Source organism: Nothobranchius furzeri, chromosome 2 (assembly GCF_043380555.1).
Source record: "Nothobranchius furzeri strain GRZ-AD chromosome 2, NfurGRZ-RIMD1, whole genome shotgun sequence".
Taxonomy (NCBI): Eukaryota; Metazoa; Chordata; class Actinopteri; order Cyprinodontiformes; family Nothobranchiidae; genus Nothobranchius; species Nothobranchius furzeri.
This window is the reverse complement of record NC_091742.1, coordinates 96630047-96657345: the sequence shown is the minus strand read 5'-3', so window position 1 is coordinate 96657345 and position 27299 is coordinate 96630047. Positions and strand designations below refer to the sequence as shown.

The 27299-nt window shown below is 42.8% G+C and overlaps 1 protein-coding gene across 1 annotated transcript in view; it reads right to left on the bottom strand.

Annotated features, from left to right (window-relative positions):
* Window positions 1-8966: 8966 nt before the first annotated feature.
* LOC129154100 (zinc finger protein 585A-like) overlaps window positions 8967-27299 on the bottom strand; it is a 29799-nt gene continuing 11466 nt past the window's right edge. Inside the window, exon 3 of the mRNA XM_070548430.1 lies at window positions 8967-11604. Coding sequence (XP_070404531.1) covers window positions 9137-11604 — 2468 coding nt within the window. The 3' untranslated portion in view covers window positions 8967-9136. The remainder of the gene's footprint in view (window positions 11605-27299) is intronic.

Sequence of the window (27299 nt, the reverse complement as noted above, 5' to 3'; positions counted from 1 at the left end):
GGTTACTTTAACATTAAAATCAAGAAAAAGAAGTTTAAACTTTATGTTTTGACTTGGTCTGGGTACAACTCATGGAAACACATCTTCTGGTAGACTGCAGGTGGCTGATGTTATGGTTTCCTCCCAGACTCGCTGGCGTTCAGGTCTTAATCTGTGGGTGAAAGTTCTCAATGACCCAGCTTTGACTCAGCTGAGTCCAGCACCACCATTGTGACAGAAAACCCATATTTCCTCACGTTACAGACCCCCCTTTTTGTGACGACATGGTGGTCAAGCAGAGGCCACCTGACGTCACAACCACAATAACGTGATGTACTCGTGAAGGTAGACATCCCAGATGAAGGCAGGAACGATGAAGCGTCACCACAGGTCTCGTGTAGAAGGGAGTCTATCCTGATCAGGTGATTAAGGCCAAAACTGTTGCAATCATTGTAAAGTAATCCACTTAGGGAATCTTGAAAGCAGAGCTATTTCAATAGCAGTTAATTTTCATCAGCAATAATGCAAAGGTATGCAAAGGATAAGCAGCTCGTGTGTCACACGGAGCTGGGCAGGTGATGTGTTCCTCAGGCGTAGTCCAGGCGAAGTCCAGCGCAGACCTCGACCCATCTCGAACCACGACCGAAGCCCCATGCGACAGGAAACCAGTTGAAGGATGGTGAAGACGGCCCCTCTGATGGGATGTAGTCCATACGAGCTCGGAGAAGGAGACAAAGTGAGACAGCCCACACGACAGATAGCATTTGATGCAAAACAAAGAAATCAATCAAAACCTATCTATGGGTGCCTCTGGGAAAATGTGGGTGCCTTTTGTGAATTATCTAAAGAAGAAATGTTCTGCACCCTGTTCTACGTGTCATGTAAAAACGTGATGCAGAGAAAACACAAATAAAAGAAAGTAAATCCTAACTGATATGTGAAACTCAGCAGGCTGCACTAAGTAAAGGCATATATACAAAAGAAATAATCATGAAAATGAAGGGCAAATTGGCTTGTGGCCCTTTAAGGGAAATAGTAACAAAATAAAATTAAGTTTGTAATCAAATATAATCATGCTACACAAAGCACTAATAAAAAGATAGAGATGTAAATCAGTTCTAAAAATGTAAATCAGTAGGTTAGTAATCCCCAAAAATGTGAGTTAGTAACAGGACCCTGGCTGGAGGCAGGTAACCTGGAAAAAAAATTCAAAGGATATCACATTTGTTAAAAATTCATCCCACAAACGAGAGAATTTGTAACGGTCCACCAGTTAGTGGAAAAGAATCCGGTCAGAATAGAGTCGGTCAGAATAGAGTTGTTCAGTAAGCGTTTTGAATCTGGTATTGCGGACCCACAGAGACACGAGTTTGGACGTATCTGTGGGAGCAGGCTCATAAGCGATTTGGTTATCAAACTGTTTGTATCTTGTGTTACGAACCCACAGGGAAACTTGTTTGAATTTACCTGAGGGTTCCGTCCGGAACTGGAGTGAAGCTGATGGTTTAACTGTTAGATCAGAACCTGATTTTACCTGCTCAAAGTTGTGTTGCAGCTTTACGGAGGCGACTTTGTTGTGATCAGAAATAGTAGTGAACTGGAAATGCGAAACTGATGCTCGCAAAGCAGGAGGAGGCTCCCCACCCCCCTTTTGTTTCTCAAACTTATGCCGTGTCTGTGAGACAGGAGAAGCATAACAAAGAACAGTTCTTAAGCTCTTAAAAGCCCTATTACCAAGAAGATGCACATTGTCACCTGGATCGTGCTGAAAGAGTAGGTGTTCAGATGTCCAAAGACCTGGAGGTGTTGGACTTTGAGGTTCTGAAAAGGAGTGATCCAAGGATGGTTGTGTCACGGGTGTCAAAGCAAACCTAGCCATGTTTAGAATCAGATACAGACATGTCGCTAGCTTTAGGAACATGGTCTGTCCTGAAAACTGAAACCAAGAATACTTTATTCCCAAGAATGATGGAGGTTCCCACACAGAATCAGAAAAACCCGGTTTAACCAGAGTAGTTACAGACTGACTAGAACTCCGCCCCGTAGAAGGTGCACCACCTATCTCCGGGTCAGAGGTCAAAGTTGTCAGCTGAAGTGATGGAAGGTCAGTGTCGAATTCTGCAATGACCCGCCGGCTCGGAGGAGGGTTTCCCCCGAACAGCCTGAAGTCCGCAACGGAAAACTCAGTGCCACTCAGCACCCCCCCCCCCTTTGTCAGGCGGGGCCCCGAGCAGAGCATCACTGCACGCACCTACTGCTCCCGGGCCGGGTGGCCATCCCGTGCCCGTGAGAGAGGTGAACGCAGCAACCACAGAGCCTCCTTCAATATCGCCACTGACCACTTGACTACTGGAAACCGCAGGGTTTTCTGCGTCGTCGTGGTCACCTGTAAGAGAAATCACAGGAAAGAGAGCACAGAGGCCCGAGACTAAGTCACACCCCTGTGAAAGGAGAAAAGAATTGGCCACCGTATTAGCAGAGGTCACAAACTGAAAAGTGACAAGGTCATTCACATAAAGGTCAAGATGTCCGGGCACAAACCCTGCAAATGGTAAGGTAGCTCCGTCCGGAGACCACAAGCGTTTCACGGCGGCTGACGTTTCCATCACGCCCCGATAAAGAAGCTGGCTTGTGCATGAGGCGGACTGACGAGTAAAGCAGACCTCTGACTGAAGCGGTGGATCACAGCCTGAAGATTTCACACCCATGCTGGAGAGATGTTCAGCCTTTAACATGGATGACAGAGAAGAAGCATCAGGAACCAAAGGGTTAAGCACAACCTGTTTGTCAGAGAGGTTAACCATAGGCTCAAGAGATTTATTCAGCTTAAAAGTAGCAGAGAAAGTGTTGTTTATTTCAAACCTTGATATTGATGGTGGGTTTTTGACCCCCTGGAAGAAATAAAAGTAAAGAAAAAGCGTTATGACTGTAAACAGCATGTTGCATGAATTCACGTCATGAATTGCAGACCAGAACCACCTCCGACCCAGTGCAGCTGGCACCGAACCGCTGCCACTAGTCCCCACCGTGCCCGACCGGCGGCACCCGACTAATGTGGACCCGTTCGGGCGGGCGGAGGGATCAGCGTGGCCCGGCCAGTAAACAGACTCCTGCGTCTTGGCATGTCCTGGAAGCAGAACGTCAGAGAACCTTACATCAGGTGTAACAGTGCAAGAAAGTTGTTGTCGTGTCTCGTCCATCTCTCATTAAGTTCAGAGCAACTCGCGTTTTTACCTTCTGAGTCGACGTAAAACTCCGGGCAAATTCCTTAATTTATCTCACAAACAAGGACTGTCCGTAGCGTACTTAACTTTATGACACAGGGTAAAACAAGGAATTGTTGATAGAGAAATGAATACACACAACTTCACAAGATGGAAGAAAAAGGCATGGATCCGAGCAACGGAGGCTGTGAATGCCGACCCGTTCACCGGTCCAAAATAAAAATAAAAAAATAATAAACCCTACGCTGCCGAGATGTTATCAGACGGACAAACGTAGCAAAATGTAGATTCTACACACCGTAGTGAATTACAAGAATCACCGCCAATGCGGGTTTTGTGAGGACACAGACTGACTGTGTCAGAAATGGTTTGACAATTTAACGGGACGCGTTCCCTTTTTGTCTAACTGTGGCGCGCTAGCTTAGCTCTCCGGCTAGGTCTAGCGTTCTTTGTCTGTAGCGACCAGACTTAAATTTTCCCGATTAACAAGCAGGCATCTCGCTCCACTTTTAACACGGACTTTAAAGCGTACGCAATCTGGATGCAGTAACGCGTGACGGCCATGACCCGGCTTACAGCGTTTACCTAGCAATTTAAGCTACGGTAGGTGCCTACGAGCATTCCGTTTAGATTCGGCTTTGATCAGTCGCCTATGCAATGGAAATATTTTCCACAATAGCTCGCCCACAGGGTCAACACACTGAGACGAAGGGTGTCCGAGAATTTAGTTTCTGTGCGGAGATTCGGAGAATTTTAGTTTTAATGTTAGGACTGAGGATAAGCTGCTCACGGTAGCTCACCCAGCAAGGTTCAGAGCGGAAATGTCGCTTTCCGACCTGAAGAGATTAGAGGCGCGGCGGCGCGTCAAAATGGACAGAATTTAGTCAAAAGCACAACTCACACGTTCGCTCCGAAGGCGAAGATGGGATAAATCAAAGTATTGTCTGTAATTTGCGGTCAGTTTGAGATCGGAGATCTTCCCCGTCAAGTTTCCACCAGGACGTCTCCCGGAGGAGTGACTTCAGCGGAACAATTTCCGGTTTTTCAAAATAAGACATCAAAGTGAAACACAGAGAAAAGCGTTGTTTGTAGCTTTTAGATGTTAGAAATCAGACATATCGCAGATATAGAAGACTGGATACGCTCGCCATATTGTAAAGAAAAACTTGGTTGCTCAGCCATATTGTAAAACTGGCTGGCTGGTCATGTTGTAAGGAGAAACTGTCTTTACTCAGTTTTATTGTTAAGAAGACTCAAAGGTTGTTTTCATCGATAAGCTGCCGATAATATCTGAGTGTCTGTGTTTCAGTTCAAAGAGGAAACCAGTTTGACGATTAAAAGTTTTAATTCTTCAAATTAAACTAATGATTTTGAAAATTGACAAACAGGAAATAACAATCACATTGGCAACTTTGTGGGACAATCTTTAACAGTTGATATGCTGTTCTTGCTCAAATAGACCTTCTGGTGAATTTATGAAGATTGAGAATGTTGTGAGTTGTGAGAGTGATATGATGTGATTATGGATGTGTGTGGGTGCAAAGTGTGGTGAGATGAGGTGAGATGGATGCGTGTGTGCATCTGATTTTGCTTCAGGAAGAAACAGGTGTCTGAGTGAAAAGTGATGGTTTGAATAAACTTAGGTTTAGTTGGAAAAGATGCATCCAAACGCTAAACACCGTGTTCTGTCTCACCGAACTCTTGTGGACCCTCTTTCGGATCCGGGCCGTGGAGGATGTTGTGGTTCATCCAGATGACACTCAACGGCTGACAGGGAAGACGTAGGTGTCGAACGGAACCGGTCCAGAGTTGCCCTCGGTACACGTTGATGGTAAAGCGTTTTGTCGACGCGCTTTCTTAAGTTAATTCACTCAGAAATCAAAAGACTCGGTAATGAGCCTGCATTAGAAGTCGCGATTCAGCTATTCTGCCTGGCTTGGCAGGAACAGCGTGAAAGGGGGGAGAAACGAGCCAGCCGGCTCTGCCCCCCCTTTGGTTTTCAGGTCCACTCTCTTTCGTTGTCCAACACGAACTGCCATCATAAGACTGAAACTTACCAAAAACCTTTCTCTTCTCAAAGCAAACGTGTGCGTCATCAAATGTGTCTGGAGTTTACTGTGGGAAGATGTGTGTGGGTGTGTAGTGAATGTTTGTCTGCTTGAGTGTGTGAAGGTCAGTACCAAACATTCTCAACATTATTTAAGAATGGATTCATTAAATCTCTTATAATTACCCCAAAGCATAATAGTCATTCATTTGCTTAAACACATTTATAATGAGCAAAATGATAATGGTTACTTTAACATTAAAATCAAGAAAAAGAAGTTTAAACTTTATGTTTTGACTTGGTCTGGGTACAACTCATGGAAACACATCTTCTGGTAGACTGCAGGTGGCTGATGTTATGGTTTCCTCCCAGACTCGCTGGCGTTCAGGTCTTAATCTGTGGGTGAAAGTTCTCAGCGACCCAGCTTTGACTCAGCTGAGTCCAGCACCACCATTGTGACAGAAAACCCATATTTCCTCACGTTACAGGAATAAACATCTATTTAACAACTACAGGCCAGTATCACTTCTTCCTCAATTTTCAACAATCCTGGAAAAACTATTTAATATCAGACTAGAAAACTTTTTAAATAAACACGAAATACTAAACCATAGTCGGTACGGATTCCGAGAAAAGAGGACAGCAGCACTTGCAATAATGGAAGCAACCGATGAAATAATTAATACATTAGATAAAAGTAAATATGCTATTGGAGTATTTATAGATTTTAGGAAAGCTTTTGATACAATAAATCACCCAGTTCTCATAAACAAGCTTCAACAGTACGGCATTAGGGGAATGGCACTGGACTGGATCACCAATTATTTATCTAAGAGACAACAATTTGTGAAAATGGATGCTGTCACTTCTGAAAGTATGGGGATTACCTGTGGTGTCCCCCAGGGGTCAGTATTAGGACCTGCTCTATTTAATATATGTGTATATATGTGTATATATATGTATATATATATATATATATATATATATATATATATATATATATATATATATATATATATATATATATATATAAATGACATTTTTCAAGTCTGCAAAACTCTGAAGATGATCTTATTTGCTGATGATGCAAATTTGTTCTACGCTGGAAATGATCTCAATGAAATAATTAATATTACTAATAAAGAATTAAGTAAACTAAAAAAATGGATGAATAATAATAAATTATCATTGAATATAGAAAAAACAAAGGTAAGGACGTTTGGCAATTGTAAAAACAAAACAGAAGTATGTATAAAGATTGATGATGGAAAAATTGAGGATGTTAATGAAATCAAATTTTTGGGTGTTATACTGGATAGTAAACTTAGTTGGAAGGCCTACATTAGACACATGCAAACCAAAGCAGCAAAAAACATTTTAATTATAAATAAAATGAAGCAACTGTTGGACTGTAATTCACTCCATATTCTGTATTGTTCATTAGTTCTGACATATTTCACTTACTGTATAGAGCTTTGGGGAAACAATTATAAAAATGCACTACACCCACCATCAGTATTGCAAAAGAGGGTAATACGTGTCATTCATAAAGTTGGGTATCTGGATCATACAAATTCTTTGTTTTTACAGTCAAAATACTTTTAACTTCAAGACCTGGTTCATTATCAAACAGCTCAAATCATGTTTAAAGCTAGTAAGCACTTATTGCCACCTAATATTCAAAAGCTCTTCAACCAGAGTGATGAGGGATATCATTTACGAAGGACTAAAAATTTTAAAATACCTAGGGGAGGAATGTGTGTATGTATGTATGTATGTATGTATGTATGTATGTATTGTCGCGAGCGTGTCCCATTTGTCAGTTCCGTTAAAACCTAGTTCCGTTAGAACCTATAAGACTGCGCTGCTTTCTCAGGGTTCGTGGGGCGTCGGTGAGTTTTATTGTATTAGACCCTGGTTTGGACTCCCTAATTAGAATCAGTTTCCTATTTTAAGGTGAAATGATATGCCATACTTGTCCTTTTGTGAGAGCACACTTCCTTTTAATATCTCCCGTTATCTAGTGGTTTTAGATACTAGGGCAAAGTTCAAAAGCAGGCCATTCTTCTGACAATTCTTTGGGTCATATTAGGATTAATTTGCGCCTCTGTCAGCTTTAGTGGGCAGTGGTAACTAGAAAATGATTCTTGTTAGTTGATCAGACTAACATAGACTTATCAATTAATCTAATTAATCCAACCCTCCCACGCTGAGACTTTTTCACACTTGCAAACAGAGCCTACTTTAACCTACTAATGTTTTGGCTTATCATCCTTAAGACATCTCGTTACTCACGGGATAGGAGAACACTAGCTTCTTCACTTAAGGTTTCTTTTTCTTAATCTGTCACAAACTGTAAAGCAAATCCTGATAATTCAGGAACCTGTAATTAAATATGCTTACCTCTCCTTATTGTTTCGGGTCGGGGCCCCAACTTTAACCTTTAAAAAGGACCTGGAAGAATCAGGGATGTGGATTCTTTTTCCAAAAAGTTTATTACAAGATTAAAAAATACAAAAAATGGGTAGATATAAGACTGATCACTTCCCCCAAGGAGAAATGCTAATCCTAATAATGAACTAAGAATAATGAGTTGGCTTACACCAACTCTGTCTTCTTCAGCTTCAGGTTAATACCCTCTAACACACGCTCACTGACTCTCTGTCTCAAAAATGGCAAAAATACAAAAAACGAGTAAATATAAAACTAACCTATCCCCTGTGGGGGATGCTAATGCTAAAATCTTCATAAGAGTAAATGGTTGACTTGCGTCAACACTAACTGGTCACTCTAACTCTAGGTATGATTCTCTCCTTCTCTCCCCAAAAACTGACCTGTTGTTCTCTGTCCAGAGGACGGAGGATGACCTCTTCTATCCCAAATCTGCTCTGTCTCTCACTGTCGACTGCCGCAAAATCTTGTCTCCTCTCTACTCCTAGCTGCTCTTTTTATTCTCTTCTTGGGGCAGCCTAGATAAAGTAAAAGTTTTCCAATTACACATTTATCATTATCACATGACAGCAAGACAATGGGGTCACTTGTCAGTTTCATACTTTTTAGCTCCACACAAGACATTTGGTGTCATTTTCGCTACTGATCTGCAGCTTCTCCTGAAGTCCAGGATTCTTCATGAAGACTTTTTAGCTTAACACAAGCCATTTAGTGTCATCTTTGCAACTGATCTTCAGTTTCTTCCGAAGTCCAGGATTCTTCATGAAGGCCTGTCGTCTCCTGATAAGCTCTTTTCAGTCTGCCTCCTTCAGTTCCACCTCTCCTGCTGCTGGCTCGGTCAGACACTTCTTGACATTCTGCCCAATTTTGCTCCCAGAAGCAAGTTCTGATCCCTTATCTCTGCGACCCTTCTGTGGACCTCGCTTCTCGCCACAGTTTCTGACCCGCAGGAACTTGCAACAGTATATATGTATGTATAAATGGTAATAAAGTAAATAAGTAATGTGGGACAAGGGGGTGGGATTGAATAAGAACTTGCTTCTTCTTACTCCCTTTGGACTTCTTTTTTCTTGGTATATATTTTCTTTTCTACTATGTTCATTGATTTAAAAAAAAATATTTTGTCTTATGTTCAAATAAACGTTTCAATCAATCAATTACACACACACACAGATATATATATGTGTGTGTGTATACATATACATATATATATATATATATATAAATATGTACATTGTGTGTGTGTGTGTGTATATATATATTTATATATACACACACACACACACACACACACACACACACACACATATATATCTGTGTGTGTGTGTAGATCGGATTTTTTCCATCAATCACTTTCAAAAGAATTCATTGAGTCGTGTGTGAACTCAAATGTGACAGTTTAACTGTCTTGCCCCTAAATCTTTGACCACAGGTCTCACAGGCAACAAGGTTTTTCTCTTGTGTGGACTCTCATGTGATAGTTTAAAGCTGTCTTATAGCCATATCTTTGACCACAGAGCCCACAGGCAAAAGGTTTTTCTCCTGTGTGGACTCTCATGTGATAGTTTAAAGTTGTCTTATAGCCATATCTTTGACCACAGAGCCCACAGGCAAAAGGTTTTTCTCCTGTGTGGGCTCTCACGTGATAGTTTAAAGTTGCCTTATATTTAAATGTTTGACCACAGAGCTCACAGGAAAAAGGTTTTTCTCCTGTGTGGACTCTCATGTGAATGATTAAAGCTGTCTTATAGCCATATCTTTGACCACAGAGCCCACAGGCAAAAGGTTTTTCTCCACTGTGGAATCTCATGTGACTGTTTAAACTATATTTCTCGCTAAATCTTCGACCACAGAGCTCACAGGCAAAAGGTTTTTCTCCTGTGTGGACTCTCATGTGACTATTTAAACTTCCCTTTTGACTAAATCTTTGGCCACAGGACTCACAGGCAAAAGGTTTTTCTCCTGTGTGGACTCTCATATGACTGTTTAATTGTGTCTTAAGGCAAAATCTTTTTTTACAGAGCTCACAGGCAAAAGGTTTTTCTCCTCTGTGGAATCTCATGTGACTGTTTAAACTATATTTCTTTCTAAATATTCGACCACAGAGCTCACAGGCAAAAGGTTTATCTCCTCTGTGGAATCTCATGTGCCTGTTTAAACCATATTTCTCGCTAAATCTTTGACCACAGAGCTCACAGGCAAAAGGTTTTTCTCCTGTGTGGACTCTCATGTGAATGTTTAAACTATATTTCACTCTAAACATTCGACCACAGAGCTCACAGGCAAAAGGTTTATCTCCTCTGTGGAATCTCATGTGCCTGTTTAAACCATATTTCTCGCTAAATCTTTGACCACAGAGCTCACAGGCAAAAGGTTTTTCTCCTGTGTGGACTCTCATGTGACTGTTTAAATTTCCCTTTCGACTAAATCTTCGGCCACAGGTATCACAGGCAAAAAGTTTTTCTCCTGTGTGGAGTCTCATGTGACTGTTTAAATGTCCCTTTTGACTAAATCTTCGGCCACAGGTCTCACAGGCAAAGGGTTTTTCTCCTGTGTGGACTCTCATGTGAATGTTTAAAGCTGTCTTATAGTCAAATCTTTCATCACAGAGCTCACCGGGAAAAGGTTGTTCTCCTGTATGTACTCTTTTGTGATAGTTTAAACTTACCTTGTGGGCAAATTTTTTACCACAGACCTCACAGGCAAAAGGTTTTTCTCCTGTGTGGACTCTCATGTGACTATTTAAATTTCCCTTTCCACTAAATCTTCGGCCACAGGTCTCACAGGCAAAAGGTTTTTCTCCTGTGTGGACTCTCATGTGACTGTTTAAATCTCCCTTTCTACTAAATCTTCGGCCACAGGTCTCACAGGCAAAAGGTTTTTCTCCTGTGTGGACTCTCATGTGCCTGTTTAATTGTATCTTAAGGCTAAATCTTTTTTCACAGAGCTCACAGGCAAAAGGTTTTTCTCCTGTGTGGGCTCTCATATGACTATTTAATTGTGTCTTAAGGCTAAATCTTTTATCACAGAGCTTACATGCAAAAGGTTTTTCTCCTGTGTGGGCTTTCATGTGCTTGTTTAAAGCTGCCTTTTGGCTAAATCTTTCACCACAGGTCTCACAGGCAAAAGATTTTTCTCCTGTGTGGACTCTCGTGTGAACGTTTAAATCACACATTGCACTAAATCTTTCTCCACAGTCATCACAACTAAATGATTTTAGTTCTTTCTGGACTTTCTTGCATGAGTCTGCATGTTGCTTCACTCTAACACATTTCTTTTTGACCAAACAGCTTGAAGACATTATTGCTGAATGACCTGACACTCTTACATGTTTCTGGAGAGACCTCTTGTGGAGAAATTGTTTACCACACTCAGGGCAGCTAAAGGACTTGTTGACAGTCCTAACATGTGAATCAGAAGACCTGCTTTCATTCCAGTCACTGTCTTCTTCTCCAGTTTCAGACCCAGAGTCTGACAGCTCAGAGTCTAGATTCACATCATCACCCTCTTCATCATCTCCACTCATTTCAGTTTCTGAAGAATCAGATGTCTGTTCATGATGGTTCAGATCTTGGTTCCTGCTAGGTTCTGCTCTTCCACCAGTTTCTGCTGTCATCTGGTGAGCTGAGCTACTGGTTGGAACTTCTTTGTCTTCTACTTGCTGCTGATGAAGCTGTGAGAACAGTGGTTTCTCTTCATCATCCTCACTCTTTATAGAAGCCAATGTGAATGGAAACCTGGCAGCATCAGTTTTCTCCTCCAAATGGAGTTGCTCTCCCTCCAGGCTGGTCCACTTTTCCTCTTGTTCCTCCTTCATGTGGATGTGTTCTGGGTCTTTCTGGTCCACACCTGCACTTTGTTCCTCAGGAGCTTCTTCTTTAACCAGCACCAGCTGTTGAACATCTGTAGGAAACACAGAAACATGATGTGAATTACCGATCGATAGAACTTCACATTCATACTTACTCTCACCTAAAGGATTATTAAGAACGCCTGTTCACCTTCTCCTTAATGCAATTTTCTAATCAACCAATCACATGGCAGTTGCATCAATGCATTTAGGGGTGTGGTCCTGGTCAAGACCATCTCCTGAACTCCAGACTGAAGGTCAGAATGGGAAAGAAAGGTGATTTAAGCTATTTTGGGCGTGGCATGGTTGTTGGGCCGGTCTGAGTATTTCCCAATCTGCTCAGTTACTGGGATTTTCACCCACAACCATTTCTAAGGTTTACAAAGAATGATGTGAAAAGGGAAAAACATCCAGTATGCGGCAGTCCTGTGGGCGAAAATGTCTTGTTGATGCTAGAGGTCAGAGGAGAATGGGCCGACTGATTCAAGCTGATAGAAGAGCAACTTTGACTGAAATAACCACTCGTTGCAACCGAGGAATGCAGCAAAGCATTTGTGAAGCCACAACACGCACAACCTGGAGGCAGATGGGCTACAACAGCAGAACACCCAACCGGGTACCACTCATCTCCACTACAAATAGGAAAAAAAGGCTACAATTTGCACCAGCTTACCAAAACTGGACAGTTGAAGACTGGAAAAAAGTTGTCTGGTCTGATATTTGTCTGTAGTTTTATATCGTCCACCAGGCCCGTACTCTTCAGTTTTTGGATCAGATCTCTGATTTTTTTGTCTTATTTTGGTGCTAAATACTGATAAGGTCATTGTAGTGGGGGATTTTAACATTCATGTGGACATTGAAAATGATAGCCTCAATGTTGCCTTTAGTAATATCTTGGACTCAGTTGGTTTTACCCAAAGAATATGTAACGGTGAGACCTGCTGTGGTTGCTTCTATTGGCGCTAGCACTCTAAAACCCACAGAACCTGAAACCAGACCTAGCAAACCGATTAAACCTCCAAGAAGAGTTCTCTGCAGTATCACCCGACGTGGTCCTTCGAATAAACCTCACATTTCGGTGACCCTGTAGGGGGTACTGGACTGTGAGGCTCTCATGGACACGGGTTCAGATTATACCATCATGTCCAGCTCTCTCTGGGAGCAGGTCCGTATTGTTGCAGCTGCACAGGGTCGCGTCATAGGACTCACAACCTGCATTAGGCAGATCCAACCGTTCTCTGCAGATCGAGGATCCTTGTCGGATGTGGTATCCATCAACTTCACAGTGGGAGACATGTCCATGAGCCATCCAGTGTTTGTGACTAACATCGAAAAGCTTCCATTCGTAGTGGGAGGAGACCTGTTACAACGCCTTGACGCCGGCATTTCATTTAAAGATTGGACACTTCAAAATGAGGCGACCCAACCGACGCCCTTGGCGTCCCTTGGGCACCTCATTACAGGTTCAGGCGGTGACAAAGTCAACGGAACCGTCAACCTGGTTGGTCAATCCATTACCAGTAAGGTCAGTGACATCCAGAGAGTCTGTAACACCACCCCACACGGAGGTGGGGAAAACACCTACCATAGTGGGAGTTGGTGGTTGCGGTGAGACACCAGCTGAGATTCCGCACCCTGCGGTGGGAACCACCTGCCAAAGGGGGGACTGAGGGTGAAGCTGATACTCCGGTTGAAGCTCAGAACCTTGCGGTGGGGAGTCCCCCTGCCGAAGGACAGGCTGATGACGTCGCTGACGTTACTGCGCTACAGCAGGCGCTGGTGACCTTTAGCCCAGAGGTTGGTGACTCACCTACCGATGGCGAGGGGGTCCGGTGCCCTGTACCACCACTGGTTGACCCCGATCTCTCTGACTGCTCCTGCGCGTCGAACGAGGGCCCTTCGGAGCCTCCACCTGCGCCGAACCCTCGCAAGGCCGCGCCACACTACAACCTACAGCGTCTGGTAGAATACGTTTTGTTAGTAGCGTGTTTCGGGCTGCTATCAACTGCAGTTGGTACCCATCACCGGCTACCTCTAACGCATCTGTACGAACCTGGGCCCTCTTCGGGTATCGCACTTCGAGACCGCCCAGGTCTACTAATGACTATCGTTTATTTACGCAAAAGATCTTCGTCAAATTCGACCCCGCTATGGCGTGTACTGATAAGATGAAGAATGCCTTCGGCAACCTCTCAAAAACGGGGGAACATTGGACTCGTACCATGACACAGCATGCAGTAGCTGATGTCAGTCACATTCTTAAGCAGGCACTTAAGTACACAGTTTCTAACAGTGAACTTTCTGGTACCAGCAGAAGACCAAAGCGTTTCCTGGACGGACTTTTCTCAGTTGGTAATGCAATTGGGAATCTTTTAAACTTCCCATTCTACGCAGTCAACTCGGTTGAGATTCACACAGTTCGTCGACATGCACGTTGATGAGCTTAGCAGAGAATACCCGGATCTGTGTAAGCAGAAACTGCAGCAGCGACGCGCCCTGAGACAGCTGGGCATGTCTGAAAAACAAACTATGGTGGTACTCAACACTCATAGCGACATTTTGCGTAAAACAACTTCAGCTGTGAATGAGTTGCGTTCCTTTGTGAATGTTGATTATGCTCATACACAGATGATGACCGCTTGCCTGGCCGACTATGGTCGGGACATGAGCGCCTCGGTCGACCTTCTTCTCATGGGGAGGATCCCTCCGTACCTCGTGTCCCTGGACATGGTCCCGTCTGCGATTGCTAGGGCAGGGGTGGACCTATAAAGCACCTGAGCGCCAATGGCGCTAAATTTTCTCGTCGGGCGGTAAATACTTGATGACTTACCGCCTGGGGGGCGCCCAAGCCTTGTTTGTCATTTATACACCGGCTTTCACCTACATCATGGCCCTGCCCTGTAGGATGCCGCTGTTTTAGTTTAACGCGTGTGAACCTGCGCGCCTCTAGCCACGTACTGCACTTGTACGATTAGTGCACGTACTGCACGATTCTAGTTCTAGTCACATGAACTATAAGTTCGCTATAAAAGACGAAGTGGAACCACGCTAGAAACACACAAGCACTCAGGAAGATGGCGCCACCAAATGGATGGGATTTCTTGATGAAATCTCTGGCAAAACGCTTTAAAACTGGTGAGGAGAAGCGAGACAGTTCGAAACGGTATGAAGCTTTGTAGGAAGGTTTGAAGGTTTGTAGGATTTTCTTTTTCCACCTTCGGAATATTGCTAAGATTAGAAGCATCCTTTCCAGGAGTGATGCTGAAAAACTAGTTCGTGCATTTATTACATCAAGACTGGATTACTAGAATTCATTACACTCAGGAAGTCCACAGAATGTAGTTAAGAGTCTTCAGCTTGTCCAAAATGCTGCAGCTAGAGTTCTGATGAGAATTAAAATGAGACATCATATCTCTCCTGTCTTAGCTTCCCTACATAGGCTGCCTGTTAAATTCAGAATAGATTTTAAAATCCTCCTTCTCACATGTAAAACTGCTAATATTCAAGCTCCATCATACATCAGTGATCTGATTGTTCTATCCATTCCTAACCGAGCACTTTGCTCTCAGACTGCAGGTTTACTGGTGGTTCCCAAAATATCTAAAAATAGGATGGGAGGCAGATCTTTTAGCTATCAGGTTCCTCTCTTGTGGAACCAGCTCCCAGCTTTAGTCCATGAGGCAGACACCTTGTCTATGGTTAAAATATGATGTTAGCCCAGATCTGGACAAGTGGGGGAGTAGAAGGAGGTGGAGTGTACAGTCGGTAAAGACGGCTCTCCCTTGCCCGGCCTCCATCATGCCTCCATCTAAAAGGCTAGGTTATCCAGAGAGTTATTTCTGTAGTTATGCTGCTATAGGCTTAGACTGCTGGAGGACATACTGAACACTTTCCACACTCGAATACTTTCTTATACAATCTGCTCTTTAACTGTATTATTTTCTGAAATTTCAGCTACAACGATGTTCTGCTGAGCTGTGGTGGCCTCACAGGGGGGTGGGGGGTGGGGGGGATCGTTTTGAACACTGCTACTAACCATTTAAACATTCTCCCTCTCCTGATAATAACATTTTACTCTCTTTGACATTGAATGTGCTACTACTAGTTTACCCATTTAATTATACATTCACTAGGATAAATACAATAAAGTTTATCTCCCACCGAAAAGAATATTTACTAAGAAATCACAATGTAACCATAGAAACACTACTTGGTAAATATGTTGAGTGTAGGGCTGAAACGATTCCTCGAGTACCTCGGATAATTCGAGTACAAAAAATCCTCGAGTCAAATTCTCTGCCTCGAGGATTCGTTTAATTCATATTTAATTAATTCATGGCTTTGCAATCGCCCGGGGTCATGTTTCACCCAGACCGAAATAAGTGACGCACATGCCCACTGGGCTGAATGCACACGCGAGTAGCGAATATAACTTAACTTTCTCTTAAGCCATGGCAGACAACTTGAACCCCGGTGGAGTGCGAAAAAGACAGAAAAAGTCAAAGGTGTGGGACCATCTTTCACGTCGTGAGACGGAAAACGTGGTCCAGTGTAAAAACTGTAAAATGGATTTAGCCTACCACAACAACACATCCTCCATGCTGCAGCACCTGTAAATGTCACTTCTGCAAGCGGACTCGGAGCCTCTACAAGGTAATGCATTTTAGCCTGTATTTCTATATATTCTGCGGACACTGTGCGACTTTTTCATTTGTAGCACTCAAGTTTCAGCTCACACCGTACATCTGGTAGCAACACGTCGGACTTTTTATTGTGTTATTGATGTTCGTTGTCCCTCGGGGTTTCTGCAGGAGGACACAGGAATTTATGAGAGTGGTGGAGGAAAACGAAAGAAAGTAAATAAATGTTTTGTGATCAGTATAATTTGACAAAACCACGGCAAACATGCTTTCTCGACAATCCTTGTTAGTGTGAGAAAAAAAAGTGTAGAAATTAAAACGGACGTGTGTTAAAAGGGAAACAGCCGGCGAGCCGTTTGTGCATGCGCCGTGAGCGGTTCTGGTTCTGTTTGGACCGCAGCCACTCGCAGCGCTACTTCAACGGTTATCCTCCTAGTTTTTGTCTGGCTTACAGGCTAGCAGATTCTCGCACGAGGGGAAAATCGGCTCAGGTTGTATATTTTTTGCACAGACATTTGTTTACTGTGAAGTAAAATTGAAGTGCTGAAGTTTTGAAAACTAATTTTGAATAAAACTTGAAGAAAAACTGGCAATTGCTTTCTCATTTTAAGAGGCCTTTCATATTTTATAACATGCTATGTGATATAATGGTTTACAAACACAAAAGGGTAATTTATTACAGTACTCGATTAATCGAAAAAAATATTCGATAGAGTACTCGATTACAAAAATATTCGATAGCTGCAGCCCTAGTTGAGTGTGTGGATGTGCATGTGCATGTCTGTGGGTGGGTTGGTGTTGGCATGTGCGTGTCTGCTCTGTCTTCTCCATCCCCAGTGAGTCGTGGCAGATGGCTGCTTATACTGAGCCAGGATCCTCTGGAGGTTTCTTCCTGTTAAAAGGGAGTTTTCCTCTCCACTGTCGTTAAATGCTTGCTTAGTATGAGAATTGCTGTAAAGTCACTGACACTAGTTTACTATGTGAAGTGCCTTGAGACGACTCTTGTCGTGATTTGGCGCTTTATAAATATACTTGAATTGAATTGAAGCACTGTCAATCGCTGTAAATTTTCTAATTTTGCCAGCACCATACTTCTAAGATAAAACAATACTTTGAAACGTTATGACAATGGCTCAGTTTCAAATCTATCTTATGTTATGGAATTTTAATAAAGCATTGCGAAAGCTGTCCATGATTCAATCAAAAGGTTTAATTTCAATATTGTAATATCAAAATGAGAGGTGACATTCCACGTGCCAAAAAAGGGGGTTCTGGAGAGGAGGGTTCAAGAGATTTTCAAACCTCTGATTCAGTGCGTGGGAGTTTGCCCAGCCAATCTACATGTGTTTTATGGATTGGAGAAGGCGTTCGACCGTGTAGCGTACCCAAATGTCAAGTTTTCATCAAAATGACCAGAAATTATTTTTTTATTTGCAGACAGAAACACCCCATCTGTCTGGCCTCCAAACAAGAAAGCACTGCACAAGATCTTGTTACCAAACAAGGAAGCCTTATTATCTTTGCCCAAGGTCTCATGCAGAAGATGAGACTTTTGCACTCACTCTGAATAAAGTTCATCTTCCTTGAATCATGAATGGCTTTTAAAAACTTGATAATTGCATAAGTGTCACATTCATACATCATAAGATTAATAACAAGGTTTAACATTCACTTCACATAAGTGTTATATTTGCACTTTACACTAAGAGTTAACCTCCAAATATCTGAGTAAAGGAGTGACTTTCTGAGGTATTTGTTAAAGCCCTCTTAAACATGTCAAATTCTGATTTTACAGAATTTGTAAACAAAGTTGATAAAAACAGAAATTGCTTCCTGATAAAGTCTTTTCTCCAGCTGCCTCCTGGTTTGGTCAAACCAGTGAGCAGTCATTTGAGACCATCCTATCTTTTGACCTCAAGGTCAAAGCCTGTCTGCAACGCTTGTGAGTGATTTCAAACACAACGGCTCATAGTCCACAGAAGTCCACAGAATGTAGTTAAAAGTCTTCAGCTTGTCCAAAATGCTGCAGCTAGAGTTCTGATGAGAATTAAAAAGAGAGATCATATCTCTCCTGTCTTGGCTTCCCTACATTGGCTACCTGTTAAATTCAGAATAGATTTTAAGATCCTTCTTCTCACATATAAAGCTTTTAATAATCAAGGTCCATCATACATTAGGAATCTGATTGTTCCATATGTTCCTAACCGAGCACTTCGCTCTCAGACTGCAGGTCTACTGGTGGTTCCAAGAATATCTAAAATCAGGATGGGAGGCAGATCTTTTAGTTATCAGGCTCCTCTCCTGTGGAACCAGCTCCCAGCTTTAGTCCGTGAGGCAGACACTTTGTCTACTTTTAAGAATAGGCTTAAAACATTTTTATTTGATAGGGCCTATGGTTAAAATCTGATGTTAGCCTAAATCTGGACAAGTGGGGGAGTAGAGGGAGGTGGAGTGTACAGTCGGTAAAGACGGCTCTCCTTTGCCCTGCCTCCAACATGCCTACATCTAAATAGGATAGATTATCCAGAGTTATCTCTGTAGTTATGCTGCTATAGGCTTAGACTGCTGGAGGACACACTGACCAATTCTCACACTCTACTGCTTTCTTCTACAGTCTACTCTTTAACTGTACTATTTTGTCTAATTTCAGCTGTTAACTTTATTTTCTCTAAGTGTTTTTCTCCCCAGAAGAAGCTACAATGATGTTCTGCTGAGCTGTGGTGGCCTCGTGGAGGGGGCCATCGTCTAGCACACTGCTGCTAACCACTTAAACATTCTCCCTCTCCTGATAATAACTTTTTGGTTTCCTTGACTTTTGATGTGCTAATACTAGTTTATCCGTTTAATTATAGATCCACTAGGATAAATACAATAAAGTTTATCTTTCACCAAATACAATATTTACTAAGACATCACAATATAACTGTAGACACATTACTTGTGTGTGTGTGTGTGTGTGTGTGTGTGCGCGAGTGTGTGTGTGTGCATGTGTGCGTGTGCATGCGCATGTGCGTGTGTGTTTGTGTGTGTGTGTGTGTGTGTGTGTGTGTGTGTGTCTGCTCTGTCTTCTCGATCCCCAGTGAGTCGTGGAGGATGGCTGCTTATACTGAGCCAGGATTCTCTGGAGGTTTCTTCCTGTTAAAAGCGAGTTTTCCTCTCCACTGTCGCTTTATGCTTGCTTGGTATGAGGATTGCTGTATAGTCACTGACACCAGTCAGTGGCTTGATGCAATTTGCTGGGTTCCTTATATAGGAAACATTATTTCTGATTGGCTTAATGAACTGACCTGCATTGGAATTTTTATTATGTGAAGTGCCTTGAGACGACTCTTGTCGTGATTTGGCGCTTTATAAATGAACATGAATTGAATTGAATAAAATCCACCGAACAGCCTCAGATGCAAAATTTGCAATCCAGCTTCCTGCCGTCACCTGGAGGTATCTCAGGCTAGATGAGTTGTATCAGAGGTAATTTACGAGTTCCGTTGCCAGAGGTTCACTCTACCGGCTGTGTCCATTCCGACCTCTTCACCCAGTAGATCGCTGGGACCTCAACACAAGTGTGCATAGACTCGACACAAATGGCTTCAGATAGTTTTTAATAATAATTTCTACCTCATCAAACCATACAGCCAAACTGATTTTACCACCCATATTCCACAATCTGTCTCAGATACTTAAGAAAGGTTTTGCTAAAATATCTAGCTTCCCTTCCATCATTTCATTCATTATCCGTTATGTAAAATCATTTAGTTTAGGAACATAGAATTAAAGTCATTTTTATAAGTATAATCCTGACTCTGAATTAATGTGGAGTGTGTGTTCCATGAATAAGTCAAATAAACTAAAGTCTTCTGATTAAACATTCAAAGACCAATCAGTTTGACATTTCATATTTATATGGAATATTGTTGGATAAAAAGATTGTTTTTTCAAACACAGTTCATTAACCTTACTCACATTTAACGTGGTAAATATGATTTTGTCTGAGAAACATCTGGTGTTATTAACCGGCCCCTGCTGCAGGGGAAAATCGACCTTGTAAGTCTGCAGTCGTGGTAACACAGCAAACTCTCTGAACCTGGGAAAGTTAAGGAGGAGGTTGGGTCAACTTTCAATGTGTGTGTGCTTTGTCATCTGTGAATAAAACCTTTTGATGGGCTTCCGCTTGTTAAGAGACTAAACCGACCTCCCTGGAGTTTTCTTTGGTCTCTCCGGTTTTGCAAAATCTGATTATTGATTATTTGTGTTTATTGGAAAATGGTATTAATAACAATATTATCTCTAACCCCCCTTGTGTGTTTTGGACTTTCTCTTTGAGGTACGCCTGGATTAAATAAATAAAAATACCCAACAAATATCACATCTTATCGATCATTTAATATACACTACTAGGGTTGTCACGGTATGAAAATTTAACCTCACGGTTATTGTGACCAAAATTATCACGGTTTTCGGTATTATCGCGGTATTTTTTAAACGGTGTTGCATATGTTCAGAAAGCATTGATAGTCCTGTTCTACACAAACTGAAATAGTTCTGGAAAGGTTTAACAGTGTTTATTAAACCTAAAATAACACAAAGCCTTAGCAAAAGTGCAACTTTTCACAAGTAAAGGAACAAATAGCTTATTTTTCTGGAACATGTTACAGTAGTCAGTGCAGGTTTAAATGATACAAATCCAAACATTCAAAACATAAACAATATGTAAACAAATCAAAGAAACACCACTTGTTTTCTCATATACTTGTTTTCTTCATTATCAAAATGAAAATCTAAAACTCCAGTCCACACTTGACTTGAGCACTGTACAAGTCAACCTTAAAAAATATGTATTTAAAATAAATAGCCACTTTAAACAAATTACTAAAATAACTACTACACTATGTAATCAAATCCAAACGTTCAAGTATAAATGGCATTGAATAAGTAAACAAATCAATAACAAGGAACTAATTGTATATTTCTCTTCATCATCAACAAATAAGATGCTTCATCCAGCAACAGGGTGTCCGTGACACGGTTTAAATGCTGGCAGAGGACGCTGCGGCTGCAGTATATAGTGACTCGTTGTATTCTCCCTCAACCAAAAGCCCTCGCGTCATGCATTTAAGCTAAAACGCTAATGTTAACTTACCTTGCACTGGCTGTAGAGACGTGGGTGATGGTCACGCAGATGTGCCATGAGATTCGAAGTGTTGCTGCCTTTTGCAGACACTTGTTTCCTGCACGTTCTGCAAACGGGATAGCCGTCTTCTATTAACTGTCCCTCAGCATTTTTCAGAAATCCAAAATATGCCCATACTTCCGATTTAGTCTTCTTTGAGGGCTGATGGATGTCCTGGGCGCTGCCGTCTCCTCCTTCGGCCATTATTTCAGCTTCAAAGTTTTGGTGCCGTTGCAAATTAAAAAGTGCGTGTGCGCGCCGCGGGAACTTCAGCTGAAGCGACGGTGGCTGGTAAGGGTCATCGCGCCGAAACCGCGGCCACGGTAAACCCACTGAGATAATATAGTTTTTTTAAAAACTGGACGGTTATTTTTATTGTCAACTTTTTTACCGGGGTTTACCGCTATACCGGTTACCGTGACAACCCTATACACTACCGGTCAAAAGTTTTACAACGCCCCAATTTGTCCAGTTATTTATTGCAGTTTAAGTCATTCGAGTCCAATAAATAGCTTGAAATGATACAAAGTTAAGTGGTGAACTGCCAGAGGTAAAAAAAAAAAGGTAAGGTTACTCAAAACTGAAAAATAATGTACATTTCTGAATTATACAAAAAGGCCTTTTTCAGGGAACACAGCTGTTCTGCACCCTCAAAAGTACCTCAGAAACTGGGGCAAACTCTGACAGGAAGAGGTCTGGCAGACCCAAAGCCACAACTGCATCAGAGGACAAGTTTCTGAGAGTTAACAGCTTGAGTGATAGACGGCTCACAGGACAACAGCTTCAAGCACAGCTTAATAGTGATCGTAGTCAGCAAGTCTCAGTTTCTACTGTGAAGAGAATTTTTGGAGCTGCAGGTTTGACGGGACGAGTTGCAGCAAAAAAGCCACTGCTACGCCGGGGGCACACCGGCCGCCGAAGCGCCGCGAAATGGGGACCGCCTTCATTCGGCGCCCTTGTTATCCTTTTCTATAGACCACATGGGCCGCCAAAGTGCCACGAAGTGCCGGCGCTCCAGCCCGCGCCGTGCAGCGATCGATTCGGCGTCTGCTCTATTTTTTTCACAAGCCGCGAGTGAACCATGTCAATTCTGGAAGGAAGTAGAACCTAGACATAAGAGGCAGGCCGGTAAAGTAAACAAAATAAAGCATTTCAAAATACAATTCTGCGATAGTCAAACGTGTTCGTAAAAGACACTGCATAAAAACCACACGAACGAACACACACATGCGTGCGCGTAGGCCAGCTATTAACAACTGTTTCACACCATAGGTTCACACACACGCGGACAAACACACACAAACAGCAAGGGGGAGGGGGGTGTAGAGGAAAAGAGCAGAGAAAAGGCAGAGAGGAAATGGGGGACACCAAGTGGTTAAAAGAAAATCTACGAGGTGCGCCTTGACCGGAGCGGAGAAACAAGCGTCTGGTCTGAACTGAGGAGCAATGAGCAGCGGCCGAATTTCGTGAGCGCTTCGCCTCCCGGCGCTTCGACGGCCGGTGTGTCCCCGGCGTAAGATGTCAGAGTAAGAGAAAGAGGATTCCCTGGGCCATGAAAAACTGCCAGTGGACTACTGAAGACTGGAAGAAGGTATTATGGACTGATGAATCCAAATTTGAAATCTTCGGTTCATCACGCAGGATCTTTGTATGCCGTCGAGTAGGTGAAAGGATGGTTCCACAGTGTGTGGCATCAACTGTCAAACATGGAGGAGGATGTGTGATGGTCTGGGGCAGTTTTGCTGGATCCAGGGTTGGTGACTTGTACAGAGTGAGAGGCATCCTGAATCAAAACAGCTACCACTGCATTCTGCAGCGCCATGCAGTACTCTCTGGTATGCGCCTAGTTGGTCAGGGGTTCATCCTACAGCAAGATAATGACCCAAAACATAAGTCCAAGCTATGCCAGAACTACCTCATGTAACCCAGTTGCCAGGTGATGGGTCCGGGGTTTTTCAGTCTTTTCCATCTGTCTCTAATAAAGTGGCCAAATCTAGGTCAATCAGGAAGTTAAACAGCTCACAGCCAGACGCTATCGGTAAGCGCAAGGAGACGCAGGGAAAGGAGTTGCTGCAGGTCGGTATAAAGTTAAACTTTCTGTTTTCACGCCGTCCCGAGTAGTGAAAGTAAGATCGTTGACTGTCCGTTTCAGGAGCCAACTACCTGTTGTCGGACGTATAGGAAAGAACGTGGAGTTATCTTTAAATTGACGGAAAAGGTGAGTTGTTGTTGTTAGCGTTAGTGTCCCCTATTATTTCCATGGGCCGATTAGCTTAGCTTTTCAGTGCAGATGAGGTTGGCTGATTAGTCTGGGCTACTGTGTGTGATTTCTGTAAGTAAAGGCACCACTTGGTTAATTGCCTGAGGAGTTATTCTATAGTGAGTTATTGTGTATGGGGCTATTTGGAAATGTTAGTGCACTTTAAATGCTCTTGTGTTTTGGTTGTCAATGATTAATGGTATCTGAATGACTAAATGATTAATGTCATCTGAATGTCTGAATGATTAGTGTTATCTGAATGACTGAATGATTAATGTTATATGAGTGACTTATTCGGATATATAAATATATCCAGTGAACATTATTGTCAGTTGTTGGATGAATGTATTATACAACACTTTTACCACCTGGCCCTGTTCTTTCAGGCCAGGTTTTCTTCATGGATGGCGAGTTACCCACTAGAACCTAGGCTGGAAGCCCAGAACTCCTGAGTTCCTGAACCAAGTCAGGCAGATTGAATCAGACTCACTCCACCACTGTTGGGCTGGTAGGAGGTAGAGCCCTGCGCGGGACTGTTTTCTTCATCCCGCTCCTGCCCGCTCCCGCTGAATTTCTGACCATTACCGCCCGCACCCGCAACGTGTGCATGTCTACTCCCGCCCGCAACCGCAAAACTCGGAGAAATTATTACCTCACAATAAAAGAGATGTATTGAGTTTGTGTCCTCAACATGTCATTTTATAGAGCATGGATCGGCAACCCTCGGCTCTTCCAGCCATCTGATGCGGCTCTCTGTGCTTGTAAAATAATGAATGGATATTTAAATAAAATGCTTTATATTTTACTGACTTAATTTTATATCTATGTTGATTCTAAATGTAAAGATTGTCTGCGTAAACCTGAACAGTTCCAATCCGGTCTTAAGACCGGGTTGACGGGTCACGCATATGCGTAATCATATCGGCGCTTTCTGAGGATGTGAGATTCTGGGACTCTCCTCAGACAGGCTCAGGGACGCGTCGCCACATTGGAGACAGGAACAAGCGCTATTCAGCCAAAGTTTCATAATCAGGGAAATTTTTCTAAGTGAAGAGTCTCTCTGAGAGACCGGGTTTGGAAAACACTCGCTTCAGTGGGAGGAATCTTCCCGCATGCGCTCTGGTTCTGCGACGTGCTCCAAGCCCCTCTCCACATCTTCAGCTCGCTGTGCACTTTACGTACGTGCTGACAGTGAGCTGCGCTGAGCTCAGTGTCCAGCTCAGATGTTCAGATGGGAATCTTTTCTTGGGTGATTTAGCTACATCTGCGTCAGTTCGTCTGCATGCGTCGGGGTAATTCTTTCTATTCTTTCTCCGTCAAAATAAACGGTCAAATACGGGAACTATCCGGTCAACACAACACAAGTCCTGCTTTTGACTGTTTTGTTTTCTTGTGAAAATTGTTGGAAAGAGATAAAATTGAACTTGATTAACACCAGAGCCGCGCACTGCGCCATTATGATATCTCAGTGACTGTAAATGAGGGGAAAACAAATTGATCGGATCCTGCACATCTTTTAACACATTGGTCAGGTTTGACGCACTTTGTTTTCATTTAGTTTATAACCCTTTAATGCCGATGCGTCACCATCACCGGTGACGCCTGGCGCATTTGATTTCAAATAACTCCTCGCTACTTAAACTACTGGCCTTGGTCAGGACCTTAGCTTGAGTTGTGCAGGTAACAAACAAGGTCTTTATGACACAAAAACGAAAGAAAGGCAAGTTATACATTTGGAGGAGTTTCTCCAATTGTGTTAATATTTCTCATCCAGGTCTCTCTTAGAATAGCGACCCCGATCACTGCCTGATTAGAGAGGAGAATAGAATATGAAACGGCCTTGACTTCATTAACCATTTAAGCACCACACAGTAGCTCCTTTATGTTTTTTTTAAAGAATTTTAGAGTTTACAAATAAATTCTTTAAAAATCCTGCCATGTGAATTCATGGATTTTTTTTTCACATTCTGTCTCTCACAGTTGAAGTGTACCTATGATGTAAATTACTGACCTCTGTCATCATTTTAAGTGGGAGAACTTGCACAATCGGTGGCTGACTAAATACTTTTTTGCCCCACTGTATGGTTAATTGAGGGTGTTCCTGTATGTAAAGGACTGAGAACGGACACGAGCACCTAGGTACACACAGGTGGGATTTAGCATCAGACGAGTGCGGAAGAGCGAGCGTACGAGAGGCCGCCACATGTTTCATAAATCACGATTTTGACCGTTCGTACGAACGTTCTAAATTTCATTCATAGGAAGGAACTTCGGAATATTTCTACAAATCTTTGGTTAATGTGGGCCCTGGTGTGTTGGAACAGGGAAAACACTAAAACATGTAGGATAGCGGCCCCCGAGGACCGGAGTTTGACACAACTGTGTCCTAGAGTTTCAACATCTATTTTCCATCAGAAGCTAATGCAGGAGATGGGTGTAGGAAAGTTAATGTTCAACTGGCATGAATGATTATCATCTGAAATAATCATTACAAATGGGATTTTAGTGTTCCACGCCAGGAAGTGGGTTCTAGTTTTAAGTTGGCGGTGAGAACCACCACCAGTGAGTCAGCTAGTGGAACAGAGGAGTTTAAACAGCAGTAATTCTGCATAAGTAGATGATGAGTCTGTGCTGGCTTCAACAGCAAAATGATCTAGGACAAATGTTGGTGGGGACATTTCCCAAGTGTCATGTGGGTCAGAAGAACACGCCTTTGGATTACAAAGTAAATGGAAAAACACAGAAAATGATAGCGATATAAATGCTGTTTACAGTGTAACCCGTGGCTAGAATAGATGAGATGTGTTCTGACTAAAGACTGCAGTTTTATGTTTATGTTTATGTATTTAGCAGACGCTTTTGTCCAAAGCGACTTACAAGTGATAATCGGCATGTTGCCCTTGAGGCTAACAACAACAACAACAGTCGTAGGTGGCAGTGAGGCAGCATGATGAATCATGGAGAGGAGGGAACAAGGAGTGGACAGTAGAGAGGGGGGACGGGTGCAGGGAGGGTGCTACTTTAGAAGATGCTCTCTGAAGAGCAGGGTCTTCAGGAGTTTCTTGAAAATCGAAAAGGAAGCCCCTGTTCTGGTAGTGCTTGGAAGGTCATTCCACATTTGTGGAACGACACATGAAGAGTCTGGATTGTCCTGAGCGTGGTGTAGGCACTGCTAGCCGACAATCCTGTGATGACCGGAGCGGCCGGGCCGAGACTTAAGCCTTTGCAAGAGGATTCAGGTAGATGGGAGCCGTACCATCTCGGACTTTGTATGCTAGTGTTAGCCATTTGAAGAGGTCTCACAGTCCAGCCTGGAAGAGCAGTTAGAAGGGTGTTGCAGTAATCGAGGTGGGAGATGACAGTAGATTGCACCAGGAGCTGGGTGGCATGTTGTGTTGGGTATGGTCTGATCTTTCGTATGTTATACAGCACAAAGCAGCATGAACGAGCAACAGAGGCAACATGATCTTTAAAGGTCAGGTGTTCATCAATCACAAGACCCAGCTATTGAAATGCCTTTGAAGGAGCCAGACATAGGAAGTCATTTTGGATTGAGATATTGTGCTGTATGGATGGTTTTGCTGGGATGACAAGTAGTTCAGTTTTAGAGAGGTTGAGTTGGAGATGGTGGGATTTCATCCATTTTGATACGTCAGAGAGACAGTTTGATATTTGTGCAGA